The sequence below is a fragment of the Panicum virgatum genome, chromosome 5N, assembly GCF_016808335.1.
Source record: "Panicum virgatum strain AP13 chromosome 5N, P.virgatum_v5, whole genome shotgun sequence".
NCBI lineage: Eukaryota > Viridiplantae > Streptophyta > Magnoliopsida > Poales > Poaceae > Panicum > Panicum virgatum.
In genome coordinates, this window is record NC_053149.1 from 58,215,806 (window position 1) to 58,231,458 (window position 15,653).

The following is a 15,653-nucleotide window of genomic DNA, read 5'->3' on the forward strand; positions in this document are numbered from 1 at the left end:
GATATATATATTATGTTCAGATACATAGCACCCATTCAGATAATTGCTTGCTCGTACTACCAGAGAAAATGACGGTTATTGATGAGCAATTGAGCATATCATTTCGCCTATTCTAGCACACACTACTTTTATAATCAGTTTAGGAGGTTAGGGGATTCCGCCTAGCTAATTAACGAGGCACGGCAGCCACTGCCAGTATTTTCAAGGAGCAAATTGCAGTGGATCTGCTCGTCGTTTGGCCATCACAAGCATTGCGTCCTGCAAGATCGCGAGGTAAACTAATAGGGAGTCGCAACCTATCTAACTCCCTTCGTTTTTATTTACATATCGTGTTAGGTTTGTTATAAGTCAAATTTGACTAACTTTAAGCTAGTCTATAGCAAAATATAGCAACAATTATATACTATCCAACATATGCTCTATCGACATATACTTCATGAAACAAATTTGGTATTGCAAATATTATTATCTTTTTATAAGTTTGGTCAAAGTTTGCCAAATTTGATTTACTACAAATCTAATAGGACATGTAATAAAAACAGGAGTATATACATGCATCTCTGGCGTCACGTATGGATCATGCATGATGCTTTATTTCTTATAGGTTAACTGTTTTTTTTTCAACCTGTGTTCGTGGATCGTGGTGCACTGGTGCAGGATTGAATGGATCCACGTACTGGTTTGCAACGTCTGTGTCTAGGTGTTGGAGTACTTCCTTGGCTGAAACTAAAAAGAATTCCTTGGCTGAGCTACAGCAGCAGCTGCGTGCATAGAATATGCTCTAGATTTCTTTTTTGATATAAATATGCTCTAGATTTTGACTTGGCATGGACGATCCAACAGACATCAGGTGCGGTGGGGATTGTGCGCAATTGGTTCAGGTAGGAGAGTAGGATGGATGCTGGTTGGACTTGAGGGTGATGCTACCGTCGTCTTTGTCTTTTTTCTTGATACTAGTACTGTAAACTTACATTATTTTTGAGTCTTTTATTTAGTCTGGTTATTATTGCTGGATTTTAATTTGAAGGAGGATAAGGCGTCACCATTCATCAATTAGGTACATTTCTTAGGGAAGGAGAATGATTGAATTTCCGTTTTTGTTTTTTGCGAGAACGCAACTAAATATATCTTTTTACAAGGAACCTAGGCTACTAGCTAGCGATATTTCTTCTCTTTTCTTCTTTTAAATTATATCTTCCTTGACTTGGTTCCTACTTTTTTTAAAAGAAAAAAAAGAGTCGCAAGAAATTACAAAACACATAAACAATTAACATAGGGCGTGTTATCATTTTCAGCAGTGATTCATCAATCAACTATATGATTCCGTATTGGAATTATATTTTATGGTAGGAGTGGTGTTCCTTTCATTTTTCTCTTCTCATTTCTTTTTTTATCAGAAATGATTGCACTCAACAGGGAGTAGAGTAAATTGGTGTTCCAGTGACCTAGTTTTTTAATTTGTTAGTGCCAAACAAAAGAAACAACCACTTGTCGATCTAGATTTGGATCACGATCCTCTGAACATTTTGCTCGCATCCTCATTGGTGCTTACAGTCAGCCTGAAGTTACGGAAAAGATTCACCATAGCTGCACTTGTCTTTCAAACATCGAAATCCCAGCCAGCTTATACATACCGTACATGCGAAAAGGGGAAAAAATTCCGTGCGGACGGACCGCACGAGCGCTCCCGTGAGGACCCTCTCCCGATGCTGTACGCGTGGCCAGCAAATTCATCGGACGCTCCATCGCACGCTCGCTGCCTCGCTCGTTGGCTCGGCTCGCACAGGCGCATCGCTGCTCCCTCGCATATGCGGCTCGCGGTAATTCCCAGGCGACGCTTGGTTGCTCGGCGCCTCGTCCCCGCGCCACCGCCGTGCTGAATCGACGCAACGGCGGGCCGGATCGAGGCGCCGCCGCTCCATTCCGGAGCACGACGTAGGAGGGGTGCGCTCGCGCCGCCAGCCACGGTGGGCCGGCTCCGGCCGCCGCCGCCGGAGCTCGAAGAGAGAGCGAGCCCGCGGCCATGGCCTCCGCTCCGCTGGAGCTCGGGCTGCAGCCCTTGCGATGTCTGGAACTCTGGATCAGCTCTGTCATGGCGCCCGACGTCTGCCCTTGCTCGTTGCGATCTAGAAGATTAGAAACAAACCGTCCGTCAGGGCTCCCGACAAAGTGGCGTGATGGCCTGATGGAGAAGAACCCGAGCCAAGCCTAGGAACCGAGCTGTGCGAGCCGCACGACGCAAAGGGAGCGGCCCTGCGCTAGCGCAAGCCGAGCCAGCGTTCGATAGATGAGGCAGCGAGCGTGCGATTGGAGCGTCGGATGAATTTGTTTGCCACGCGTGCAGCATCGGGAGAGGGTCCTCACGGGAGCGCTCGTGCGGTCCGTCCGCACGGAATTTTTTTCCGCGAAAAGTACGCTATCTCGTCCGGCGGCACACACACCCATGCCCTCGTGTTCCTTGTGAAAGCAAGTGTTAGTTCTGTGCGTTCATGCACCATTGGATACGCCCACGATCGGTTGGTTACGGAGGCAGAGCATGCATGCAATATGCCATGCGGTTTCGGGACGCTCTCGCCCACGCGCGAAGGCGGCGCGTGACGTCGCCGCTGCGCTTTTGACGGCCTGACCCAGAGTGCGCCGCACGGCTCCCCGCCGGCATCGTCAGCACTCACCCATCCACCGCACCGCACCGCGGCCGCGCGCGCGCGCGCGCGCGTGTGCGTCCAGCTATGACTACCCGATCGAGGCCAGGCGGCGCGTCGTCCGGCCGCGCAAGCCAGTCAAGTTACCGCGCCGCCCGCCCGCCCGCGATTTGCGGGCGCGGCTCTGGCCTCTGGGCAGGGTCGGAGCAGCGCTCCCGTTCGCTCGGCGCCGCGCGCGCGCAGGGCACGCCGCCGCCGCCGCCTGCACGCGCCGCGCGTGACTGCGTGGGGGTTACGCGCGCCGCGCGAGGGCGCTGCGGCGGCGAGCCTGCCTGCCCGTGCCCTGCCAGCTCCACTCCTCCGCGCCGTCCGTCTGTTTCTGCGCGGATTCCCTGGTGCCGCGGCGGCAGAGAGGTGCATGCACGGCCCCGGCTTCCCGAGCCGAGGCCCGTACACGTCCCTGTCAATGGTTTCGTATTGCGGTCTGATCCGGCGGAGAAGCTTTCTTTAGGCTGCACGAGTTTACTGACGGCATCAGCGAGTATGCCATCAGGTCAAGCTTCTCAATCGGATGCAAATTTCAATAAAAGACGCTATGGCGACACGTGTCGTCAGCCTTTTTCCTCCCAACTAACCCCTCTTTGGCTAATGTTCAGACCTGTTGTCTGCTACTGACGAAAAGATAACTAAAATTGACCAGAGCCGATTACCCACATGGTGAAGCCAGACCGTACTGATCCCAAATATTTTACTGGGAGTCGTCGCTGTCACGGTGAAACCGAAACATGACGGGTTGAACACGCACGGCCTGGAACCGGTGCTCCGCCTCCGCGCGCGCGGCGCCAGCTCGTCGGAGATGTTAACGTGCATGCCAAATCCAGCCGTGGAACGGGCACCGTTCCCGTAGAGGCCATGCACGCCTCGATGGGCTCGGAAAACACGCTTGGCTCTTTCCCATCCAAGCTGCGTATCCAACTCTAGCTCTAGCACTAGTCCAGCGAACGAACAACAGTGGAGAAGTATACATGCTAATTATTCATGCACTCTTGATGAGAAGGTGTAGCTACGCCCTAATTATATATATTATGGCAGGGGAAAAGTGGAAAACAAACAGGTTTAAATCCAGCCCGGCGTCCTACATTTCGATGAATCCAAGAAGGAATATGATGTGTGGTTGTTAGGATTTAGCAAAATCTATCGAGCATGTTCCAAGTGTATTTATACTTACTGTGAAAATTGTGCTGCCAGCAGCTTCTAGCAAACTAAGCTGAACCCTACTACTGTGCATGGAAAATTAATTACTGAGGAAACCAAGCTTAACTCGTGCGTTGTTACCCTTTTAACGAGTAGGTAATTTTGCTAATACTATCAGTTAATAATCACCACCACACTGTGGCTGTAGAAATTCCTCTAAAATATTCCCGTGGAAATTCCTGAGTCGCCAGTGCTCCTCATTCCATCGATCTCCAACTGGTTCCCAACAGCACAAAGAAGGGAAACCCGTCCCAATTTTCCATCGGGTCCCTGTCACCTCCCTCCATTTGCTTGTGCCATCCATCATTTATATATCCTATATACCCAGCTGATATCCTCTGCCGGCGGTGTGTGGTGCACCGTGGTGTGTCGACACATGCCTCCCCGGCCACCCCATTTTTTCTACCTTTTTTCTAACCATGTCGGGCTACTCTCCAACCCCCGCGTAGTTTAATCCGGCGTCATTGCCCCCGACCGGTCGGCTAATTAGAGCCAAATTAATCCCGTCGCGGGCACAAGGCACAGCTAGGTAGCACGGCGGGGACGGCCGGGCCGGGACAAGCGCCAGCCGCGCGCGCGCGTCTCGTCGTCAGCCCCGATGGCCCCTGCCGGGCCGCGCCGGCCGCGAGTCCCCTCGCCCGTCCGACGTGGCGGACAGGGCGGGCCCACGTGCCCCCGACGGGCTCGGGCAGTGACGCCCGCGTGGGCCACTCGCTGCCGGGCCGGGCTCGCTGCCCCCGACGTGCATGGCGCCCGTGGCCCCCGCCCTGGGGGAGCCCCCGGGCGCGCTATATATACCGGCCCCCGCAACGGCATCCTCCACTCGGAGCTGCAAGCGAGACGGAGAGAGTTGCAAGCCGGCAAGGCTCAGCAACCACCACGCCATAGCAAACAAAGAGCCCTCAGCTTTGAGCTAGTAGCGAGCCGAAGAAATTAAACCCCCCGTTCCGTTCCGTTTAGCGTTCTTGCTTCCGGGCATGGCTCCGACGGAGGCGGCGGCGGCGAACGGGAGGGTGACGGCGCTGGGGGTGGCGGCGTGCGAGCGCGACGCGGAGAAGCTGGAGTTCATCGAGGACAAGACCAAGAACTTCGACGCGGAGCAGGTGCGCGTGCTCACGGAGATCCTGGAGCGGAACGGCGGCGCCGAGTACCTCCGCCGGCACGGCATGGAGGGGCGCACGGACCGCGCCGCGTTCAAGGCGCACGTGCCCGTGGTCACGTACGAGGACCTCCGCCCGGAGATCGAGCGCATCGCCAACGGCGACCGCTCCAACATCATCTCCTCCCACCCCATCACCGAGTTCCTCACCAGGTACGCTACTTAATTCGAAACCAGAACATCACCAGTTGCTAGTGTTGTTTAATTCTAATCGGTTTCGCGCGGTCAATGGTTGCAACGGCGGTGTTGATTAATCGGTGGGGTGGTGGTGGGTGATGGAATCGACGTGTTGCTTATTCAAATGCGCGCGTGCAGCTCGGGGACGTCGGCGGGGGAGAGGAAGCTAATGCCGACGATCGAGGACGAGCTCGACAGGCGCCAGATGCTCTACAGCCTCCTCATGCCCGTCATGAACCTGTGGGTGACCGCATCATCTGCCTCTCCTCCTCCTAATAATAATCCAGCAGCTAATTCTTAATTTAATTCTACAGTATGTACTGCCTTCTAGTAGCTTGCTTGCTTTCGATTGATTGATTGATTGATTGATTTCCCCGTTTTGACCCGGCCGAGGCGATAGGGTCAAGCGATCGAGCTAACCATTTTCGACTGCAATCCACCGAGCTGATGAGCTGGTGGTGCATGCACCATGTATATTTGTAGGGCTTAAGCTAGCTAGCTAATCTCTGATTTTACCAAATATAATTGACCTAACTGAAGATATAATGGTGTCCGTTTTATACATCGTCTTTGTACATGTTTTCACAAGCTGTCTCTATTTTTTGAGAGAGATTAATTAAAATCTACCGTACGTAGAATGGCAATCTTGAGCCTAAATAAAGTGAACGCTAGAAATACTAGTAAGCAGGAACGAAGTCATGTGTCCGTAGCCTGTGAGCCTGTCGTCCGGCTTGGCCTCCAACGATCCTCCAGGGCGAGCAGGAGGCTAGTAAGCCAGCAGGCAACTTGGCAGAGGCGTGGCTAATCATTCAGACCGGGCCTAAAATAATTCGAATTTGTATCTTAGACGCCAGAGATGCCGTCTCTACTTTTTAGGCGCCAAGATTTCCTTTTCTTATTTGCGGCATCGTCCAACTCTACCTTGCTAAAATAAGGCCGGGGCAGCCCAAAGTCCATTGCAGACGTAACCGGCAAGTTGTTGGAGCGTGTAACCGTGTAGGCAACGCGACAAAAATGCAGTTCCTTCTCGCGCTGAAATATGTGCTAGCTCCATCAGTGTGGAAGATCAATTATATGTAGAGCCAATCAACTTTTTTTTAAAAAAAAGTAGTACATCGAGCCTATATGCAATCAACTTGCTGCTGCATAAGCACACGTATGTGTGGTACATACATACACTGGATAAAGTTTGTTAATTGCACTTGTTGCCGCATTACACGGCGACATGCATACCCTGGCTGGAATGAATGACGGCAGTATATGTATAATTAATTATCTCATGAGTTTTTTTTAAAAAAAAATTGTTTCTGAGAAATATAAGAAAAAAAATACATTTGTGTTCATGCATGCATGGAGCCAGCACAAATGTTATAATTAATTAATCTGGATGCTGCATGCATGATCGATTTGCATCCATATTCAGGTACGTGCCTGGGCTTGACAAGGGGAAGGGCCTCTACTTCCTGTTCATCAAGTCGGAGACGCAGACGCCCGGCGGGCTGCCGGCGCGGCCGGTGCTGACCAGCTACTACAAGAGCGACCACTTCAGGCACCGCCCGTACGACCCCTACAACGTGTACACGAGCCCCACCGCGGCCATCCTCTGCACCGACTCGTTCCAGTCCATGTACTCGCAGATGCTGTGCGGCCTGCTGGCCCGCACCGAGGTGCTCCGCGTCGGCGCCGTCTTCGCCTCCGGCCTGCTCCGCGCCATCCGCTTCCTGCAGCTCCACTGGAAGGAGCTCGCGCACGACATCCGGACGGGCACCCTCAGCGCCAGGGTCACCGAGCCGTCCATCCAGGCGGCCGTCGCCGAGGTGCTCGCGCCGGACGGCGACCTCGCCGACTTCGTGGAGGCCGAGTGCGCCAAGGACAGCTGGGAGGGCATCATCACCAGGGTGTGGCCCAACACCAAGTACCTGGACGTGATCGTGACGGGCGCCATGGCGCAGTACATCCCGACGCTGAGGTACTACAGCGGCGGGCTGCCCATGGCGTGCACCATGTACGCCTCCTCCGAGTGCTACTTCGGGCTGAACCTCCGGCCCATGTGCGACCCGTCGGAGGTGTCCTACACCATCATGCCCAACATGGGCTACTTCGAGCTGCTGCCGCACGACCCCGAGGCCGGCGAGCCGGCGGCCGGCCCGCCGCCGCGGCTGGTGGACCTGGCGGACGCCGAGGTGGGGAAGGAGTACGAGCTGGTGATCACCACCTACGCGGGGCTCTGCCGCTACCGCGTCGGCGACATCCTGCAGGTGACCGGGTTCCACAACGCGGCGCCGCAGTTCCGGTTCGTCCGCCGCAAGAACGTGCTCCTCAGCATCGACTCGGACAAGACGGACGAGGCGGAGCTGCAGGCGGCCGTGGAGCGCGCGGCGGCGCTGCTGGCGCCCTACGGCGCCGGCATCGTGGAGTACACGAGCCAGGCGGACGCCGCCGCCATCCCGGGCCACTACGTGGTGTACTGGGAGCTGATGGTGCGGGAGGGCGCGGGGGGCAGGATGCCCGAGGCGGCCGTGTTCGAGCGCTGCTGCCTGGAGATGGAGGAGGCGCTCAACTCCGTGTACCGGCAGCTCCGGAACGGCGACGCAATCGGGCCGCTGGAGATCCGGGTGGTGCGCGGCGGCACCTTCGAGGAGGTGATGGACTACGCCATCTCGCGCGGCGCGTCCATCAACCAGTACAAGGCGCCCCGGTGCGTGTCCTTCGGCCCCATCATCGAGCTGCTCAACTCCAGGGTGATGTCCAAGCACTTCAGCCCGGCGTGCCCCAAGTTCAGCCCGCACAGGAACTGAGATCCTCTGATTGGATGGATTCGATGGTCACGGCCCAAGATCGGGGCTGGACGCTATAGCCTGCTAGCACTACTACTACTTCCTTCTTCCCAGTCGCGTTTATTATACTGTGTGCGTCAGTGTGTGTGTTCTCCGGTTCCTTGCTCGTGTGCAAGGCAGAGGAGCTCCTGCTTGCTACTAGCTCCAGCCAGATGGCTGCTTCTTTCTTTGGTACGTATTAGATCAAGCTACTCCACTGCTGGTAGTTACGTACTTGTGCGTGATGTCATTCCTTGAGTGGAAATGACGAGTGTCTGTAATCGTAAGACAGCAGCGTCATTCTTGGCCCAATATATCATAACAGGCCTTCTCGAAGTACCTGTTTATGTTGCTCGAAAAAATAAAAGGAAAAGTCTGGTTTACACCTTCCAACTATTGCAAAAGTCCGATTTTCAACCTTCAACTACGAAACCGAACAAAATAGGCCATCCAACTGTCAAAACCGGGCAAATTTGGCCCCTGGGGTGGTTTTGAAGATGGTTTTCCATTTTGTGAGAATTAAAAATATTCAATTTTACACTAAAAAATTTATAAGTAATTCATTTTAAATCAAAAAATTATGAAATGGGTATCAAAAGTTTTCTAAAAATATAACCTATCTATTGTCACATGACTTGTGACTAATTTTTTTATGTTCATAATATTTGGCTACTTGCAGTTATGCCTATTATTTTTAATAACTAAGATTCAGATGGATGTTACATTTTTTAAACAAATTTAGTATTAGTTTCATATTTTTTTGATTTAAAGTGAATTAGTTTTGATTTTCTAAATCTAATTAGATTTATTTATTTATTTTAGAAAATGCAAAACCATCTTCAAAACCACCCCAAGGGCCAAATTTGCCCGATTTTGACAGTTGGATAACCTATGTTGTCTGGTTTCGTAGTTGAAGGTTAAAAATCAGACTTTTGCGATAGTTCGAGGGTGAAAATTGGACTTTTCCCAAAAAAAAAAGGTACCTGCTTATGTTTGCATGTGTATGTTGTTTGTTGCTTTTGTTAGGGGAGCTAATGACACTGCTTGGATTGACTGTTTGACAATATATACTATGGCATAGGGGATCTTACAAGTTAGCTGAACATGATGGTGCATCTTTCATATACAGAGGACAACATGATATTGCTACATTTGCTGGCAAAACGAGGGACCATGTGGTCTCACAGGAAAAATGGACCAATGCAGTTCTCCAGCATAACACTCAGGAACCATCAGCTGACAGTTTCAGACATCCAGAGAACGATCCAGACAGGCAGCACATTCAGTCACAGTGAGAAGGACGTGGCTCCCAATTACGAAAAGCAAAGAAACTTCGCTCTGACACATGATGATTGCTTGACAAATTAAAGATCTGCGTTTCTTATTCCAGGGCTCCAGGCTACGCACACAGATGATTGTACGAAAGGTGAAAAAATACATATGATTTATTTGCATCCACAAGTAAATGGATTGCTTCAGTTTCTAGATCGCATTCATCACTAGGGCTCTCTAGTGCCACTTTGGCCTTGGGTGACAGGAAGGTGTTCACTGTTTGAGCAGCTCAGAAGATCCGGAAGCCTTCTCAATTTTGGTCCTCGAAGTGGTCTCCCGCTCAAGCGTTTTGGTTTTATATCCTGATCAGAAATTGAAATGTTAAGCACTGAAATTTTAAAAGAAAAGTATTCTTATTTTCCAAAACAACAGAACAACTATGTAGGAAACGTAATTGCCAAAGCGCTAAAAATAAGCAGGGCTGTTGTCAGTAGACCTGGTCAAATATTGCTGTAGGGATGGCAAGAGTTGTCACTGCGTTAGGAGAATCTACTATTCCAGATATCCTACCCTCGCAAGGGCAGCACGAAAGTAAAAGATATGCCTGCATCAAATCCCCAATCCCTGGTGTTAAAATAGTATTCAGCATGCATGATAAGATAATAGCTAGTTACCCTACTGCCTACCTGCTCCTTGGAGTACCCAAATTTGGAAAGGTACTCGATGGCATTCAGAACTGCACGTTTGTAGGCAACTGATGCATCAAGGAAATGCTGCTTCCCATACTCATCCACACTGATGCCCTCAAATACTAACCACTCTGAGAAATGTGGCTCCACAGGACCTATCTCAAAGATAGGATTCACATGTAGTGGCGTTGGACCAACTGGGGTCAAGTATTCTTTCATCCCACCTCTTATGATCTCACACCTATAAAGAATACAAAAGAGATTCTGTTAATTTTGAGAAGCGTGCAAAGGAAGTGAGTTTGCATTGGCAGATTTTATTTTTCAAACGACACAGTCATTTTGTCCACAACAACAACAACAACATAGCCTTTTGTCCCAAGCAGGTCGGGGTAGGCTAGAGATGAAACCCAAAAGACACAAGGATAAAAGAAATACAAAAGGACACAAGACAGAAGGTAGAGATAGGGGTAAACAGAAACAGAGACAAAGGTCACAGTTCAGGCACGTTGATTGCTAGTCATTTTGTCCAGCTGCATTAATTTGCACCGGCTGTAGGGTTCAAAATAATTGATCAGGCTCAGGCCACATCGCAACAAACTAACGGAGTGAGTTTGATCCTAACAAATAATTCACTATGCTACAATATATGAACTAGAAATCACGAGCTATCTGAGAAGCTCCATGTGCAAGCAGCTATGAAGATGGCTATTGCTAGTGTACTAATGCTAGTGTCTTAAATAAAAAAAGATGGAATCTAATAATATGAAATTTTCCTACACTGGTGGATCTGATGTCAGACATGTTTATGAAACATGATGTAACGAGTAGTATTGAAGTGTGAATAAGGACAAAGTTTATTACTTGAGCTCAAGGAATCCACTCATTTCAATTGCGCCACAAAATGAAACTTCACCATCACCCTGGGAGAAGTGCATATCACCAGTACTAAGATTTGCTCCTTCAACAAATACTGGTAGATAAACTTTGAAACCTCTGCTTAGATTCTTTATGTCACAATTCCCACCATTCTCCCTTCCAGGAATAGTTCTGGCTGCTTCATTTGCCATTTTGTGCCATTCAGCCATCTCTTTCTGAATCTGAACAACATTATATTAATTATGAGCATGGCACTTACAAACCAACAGGTAGCAAGACATAATTTAGATCTGCTAGACTATCTGCATATAGAACTGCTTTACTGGTGCCATAGGTCGCACAAAAAGATTAATCATACAGATGTGATTCGACCATTTGCAGTTTGAAAACATAAATCTTGAAGCGACACTATTAATAGAGGTAGAGGGTGGTTCATCATGCCTTTCCAAGTAAGCAGTTCTCAGGGGTCGGCAAATTAGCAAGGGGTCTCTGGTGTAGGACTTCACACACTTTAAGAGTCTCTGGACTTGTCTCAGCCAACTTTTTCTCCCTTTCATTCCATATATTAAGAAGTTCAATTGATGGTGCAGTTCCTACTATACCAGGATGAGTTAATCCTGGAAAACGAACACCTGGAACACAGAGAACAGAATTAGTGACAGATCCAAAACTGCATAGCTTCACACCCAGCAATAAAAAGAACCTTTACCTGGTATCTGAGGGGAATATGCATAAATTCCTTCAAAATACCAAATGGCCTTTCTTGCACTAGGAAAGTGGTCAGTTAAGAATCCACCTCCATTTTCCCTTTCAAATATTGCAGTATAACCCCACTCATCGCCAGGAAGTGGACCAAGGTTGCAGATCTCTACTGCAAGAAGATCACCAGGTGAAGCTGGAAGCCCTTCAGAATCAACTATTCTTAGGGGCCCACTAAGATAATGAGTCTGTAGAATTCTTTAGTCAGTTGTTCTCACCATGAAAGCAGTATAATAAAGTAAAAAAAAATCAACTGTAGCAAAATGTAAACTTACAATTGTGAGATCAAGGAATTTGATATCATCTGCAGAGTTATCATCCCTAACCCGCCCTCCAGTCCAATCAACCATCTCGACGCGAAACAATTCCCCTTCAGTTACATCAGCAACAGGAGGGATATCTGGATGCCAGCGGTTATGGAGAGGGACCTTTTGCTCCCATGGCTGCTTCTTCACATCTATGGGAATTACCAGTCTTGGGGTCAGAGGAGCCATGTTTTGTAACAGTATCTCCTCAAGAGCTTCGTCCCGTTGGAAGCTTTGTGCACCTTTATGATGGTAGGATATACATATTGATGAGTCATGCTAACAGATAAAAACAATAAGACAAAAAGGAATCTCACGAAAATATGGTTTCAAACATAAATCTGCTTGGGAAGAACAGTGAAATATGAGCAGTGGATCCAGTTAATAATAATATTTTTAAAGAAGTAACCAATAAACAGAGACGGACTCACCAAACAACAATATCATGTGTTTGGACCTTCTTTACATACTGAGTCACCATCAGATAAGAAGTTTCTTTCTGGTCCCGCACTACTCCGTGGACCATGAAGAACTAGGATTGTAGATATTTCCATGTTCCACAGCAGTATCAAGTACCGACAAACTTGGGTTGTCTTATTCATTTGTTTTTTCCTCAGACCAGAACAGGCAACAATTATGCTTCCGATGCACAAAGTTAGTGTCTTATAGGCAATATTCTAACACAACCTGAAACTCCATCCCCACAAGACCACAACACTAGCCAGTAGGGCCTGTCGACAAAACCGAAGTTTGCCTTCCTGCTAAACTGACCAAGACCACAGAAGCAGGGATGATTCGATGGTGTAATCTTTTGCACAAAATCTAAACTAGCTAGTAGGTAGCTAGAATTTTATATTAGTTCCAAGAAGCAGAACTCAGAAGTAATATCATCAGCAAGCTAATTTTAACCATTTAAGAGTGATGAACAGTGCTGCAAAACTTTCCTATACCAGGATAAAACTATTTGAGCAGAGAACCGTAGGAACACAAGTTTCTACCTGGGTGTAGGAAATACATTTAACAAAGTATTATTGGTCCAAATCTGTATCTATCATATTGCTGTTAGAACTTGGAAATAATGAAGAATTGCATAGGTAAAAGTAAAAGACTAATTTGATTTCCCCAAAAATTACCATGTTTCTACGACAACACTTAATTACACTTCCTATCACCAAAGCTGTTCACCGAACTACCTTTTACGTGTCATAAAATTTGTACTCCAGTTTGAAACATTAGTGATCAAACTGGGAGTGACAGTAGGGGTGTGCTTCTATAGGTACAGATTAACTGAGTTACAAAGAGAACTCCATCAAATGTTCATCACTTGTATGTCTCACTGACCTGTCCTCTAACATCCCAAGGCTCCAGCCTGCATCTTTGTCAAATCCCCTTTTCTTCACCCACTACAAGACATCTTTGAAAGGTTATTGTAGTAATCCGAGCAGCGTCTGTCTATAATTTCACTTTCCAAGACAACATAGGTAATCTAGGTCAGAGTGAAAGAAAGAGCATGCTTATCTACATGGTACTGTGCAGCTTAACTGACCATCCAATATTCCTCAGAGCGCACATTGCATCAAATCTCCGTCACTTATATATGTGCTTGAGCTGTCCTCTAACATCTTAAGGCTCCAGCCAGCATCCTTTGTCAATCCTTTTTTCTTCATCCACTTCAAGACCTCCTCTGCCTCCAGCCACCTCCCTGTCCCAGCATACAAGTTGGCTAGTAGCACATAATGTGATGCATTCTCAGGCTCCAGCTCTACCAGCCGCATTGTCACATGTTCACTCAATATTGAGTGACCATGGGCCTTGCAACCCCGCAATAGCAAGCCCCAGATGGCAGCATTTGGCTGTGATGGCATTGTCTCAACAATCCTGAAGGCATCATCCAGGTGTCCAGAGCGACTAAGAAGGTCAACCATGCATCCAAAGTGCTTGATCCCAGGTCGAAACCCATACTTACCTTGAACAATCAAGTCAAATATTTTCTTCCCAATATCAACAAACCCAGCATGCGCACATGCACAAAGAACACAAATCAGTGTGACAGCATCTGGCCGTACACCATCAGCTTCCATCCGGAAGAACCATTGCAGAGCTGTTTCTCCATCCTGTGCCAGAGCAAGTGCCCCAATGATAGAGTTCCAAGTATAGACATTCCTCTCGAGCATTTCAGAGAACACACGTACTCCTTCTGCAATGTGTCCACACTTCCCGTACATGTCAACAAGTGCAGTGCCTAATACCACGTCCAGTTCCCATCCCTGCTTCTGCACGTACCGATGGATCCAGAGGCCGGTGTTGATGGCACCATGTGCCGCACAGGCACCAAGCGCAGAAACCATGGTCACGCGGTTGGGGGCAACAGAAGCAGCAAACATCCGCCGGAAGGCGGACGGAGCCTTCCAGGTGCGGCCGCGGTTCCTATACGCGGTGATCACTGTTGTCCACGCGACCACGTCCGGACATGGCATTTCGTCGAACAGCTGCTCGGCGTGCGCCAGGACTGGGTCGCAGGCCGCGTAGCGCGCAAGAAGGGCATTCTGGACGTGGAGGTCGCTCGCGAAGCCGGACTTGCCCACCTGAGAGTGCACGACCGTGAGGTCTCGGAGCGAGGAGAGGGAGGTGAGGATGAGCGGGAAGGTGTAGCGGTTGGGGCGGACGCCGAGGCCGAGGATGTGGCGGAAGAGCGAGAGCGGCGAGCAGGCGGGGGCTGGGCGCAGGGAGCGGAGGAGTGAGTTGAAGACGAAGACGTGGGGCCGCGGGAGCGAGGCGAAGAGGGCGAGCGCGGGGTCGAGGCTGCGGAGGCGGCCGCAGGCGAGGAAAAAGGCGGAGACGACGGTCGTGTTGCGGAGGAGCCCGGGGTCGAGGAGGATGCCGCCGCGCATTGGCCCGAGGGCCGAGGTGGAGGTGCAGGTGTTGATCGCGTGCAGCGCGCGCGCGACGGCCGAGGCGGCGCGGTGGGCGGGCGGAGCGGCGGCGGCAGGCCGGCGGGCTCAGCCCTGACGGCGTGTGCGATGGGGCGCGTGGCTTTCGGCTCGCGCAATGGGCTTTTGAACCCTCGGGCCTGGGCCCTGGAGTGAGGGCGCGGTCGGTTTGGTTGCTAATCACCAATTCACCACTCACCGGATTTGCATACCATATACTAGTACAAGGCAGCGTTGATCGTGATTTCTGCCCTAAAAATTGTGTTTTTACAATGCAAACTGCAGAGCAAAAGCACCGGCTCCATACATATCTGCGGTGACTTGTCAAGTACTCATGTGTCATCGTGCGACACCTAGAATTGATGAAGAGTCTTCTTTTAAACATAGGGCCACGACATGACAGGGGTGCCTGGTATCAGAAAGGAAATTTGAAATGCCTATACATTACCGATACGAATTCTCAAGCTTATGATTTTACAAGTTACAACAGCTCCCTGAAGAGCAAGGAAGTGGTCTGACCCTGCATGCCAGCTGAGAACGCTGAGGCTGGCAGGGTCACTTGTCACCTGTGACTAGGGTGTAACTTACCGACCGGTCCGGCCAAACCGGCGAGGTCCGGTTCCGGTATACCGGTCCGGTTTAGCCGAAAACCGGTCGAAACCGGTCAAATTTAAATTTGAATTCAAAAGTCGCCGTGCAATCAGTTCGGGCCGGCTTACCGGTCGGTTGGACTGGTTTACCAATCAATTTGACTGGTAACCGGCCAAATTCAAT

General features: G+C 49.8%; 2 protein-coding genes across 2 annotated transcripts; one reads left to right on the forward strand and one right to left on the reverse strand.

The window, feature by feature from the left end:
* The first annotated feature begins 4,727 nt into the window (after positions 1-4,727).
* On the forward strand, positions 4,728-8,387 carry LOC120672596 (probable indole-3-acetic acid-amido synthetase GH3.2). Its single transcript, XM_039953093.1, has 3 exons — positions 4,728-5,208; positions 5,371-5,472; positions 6,656-8,387. The coding sequence occupies exons 1-3, from the start codon at positions 4,874-4,876 to the stop codon at positions 8,028-8,030; spliced, it is 1,812 nt and encodes a 603-aa protein (XP_039809027.1). The 5' UTR covers positions 4,728-4,873; the 3' UTR covers positions 8,031-8,387.
* A 974-nt stretch (positions 8,388-9,361) lies between these two features.
* On the reverse strand, positions 9,362-14,855 carry LOC120674988 (pentatricopeptide repeat-containing protein At4g21300-like). Its single transcript, XM_039956077.1, has 8 exons — positions 13,512-14,855; positions 11,920-12,228; positions 11,595-11,832; positions 11,327-11,517; positions 10,871-11,106; positions 10,007-10,250; positions 9,817-9,924; positions 9,362-9,682 (listed from the first exon to the last, which is right to left on the reverse strand). The coding sequence occupies exons 1-8, from the start codon at positions 14,838-14,840 to the stop codon at positions 9,548-9,550; spliced, it is 2,790 nt and encodes a 929-aa protein (XP_039812011.1). The 5' UTR covers positions 14,841-14,855; the 3' UTR covers positions 9,362-9,547.
* Positions 14,856-15,653: the final 798 nt, after the last annotated feature.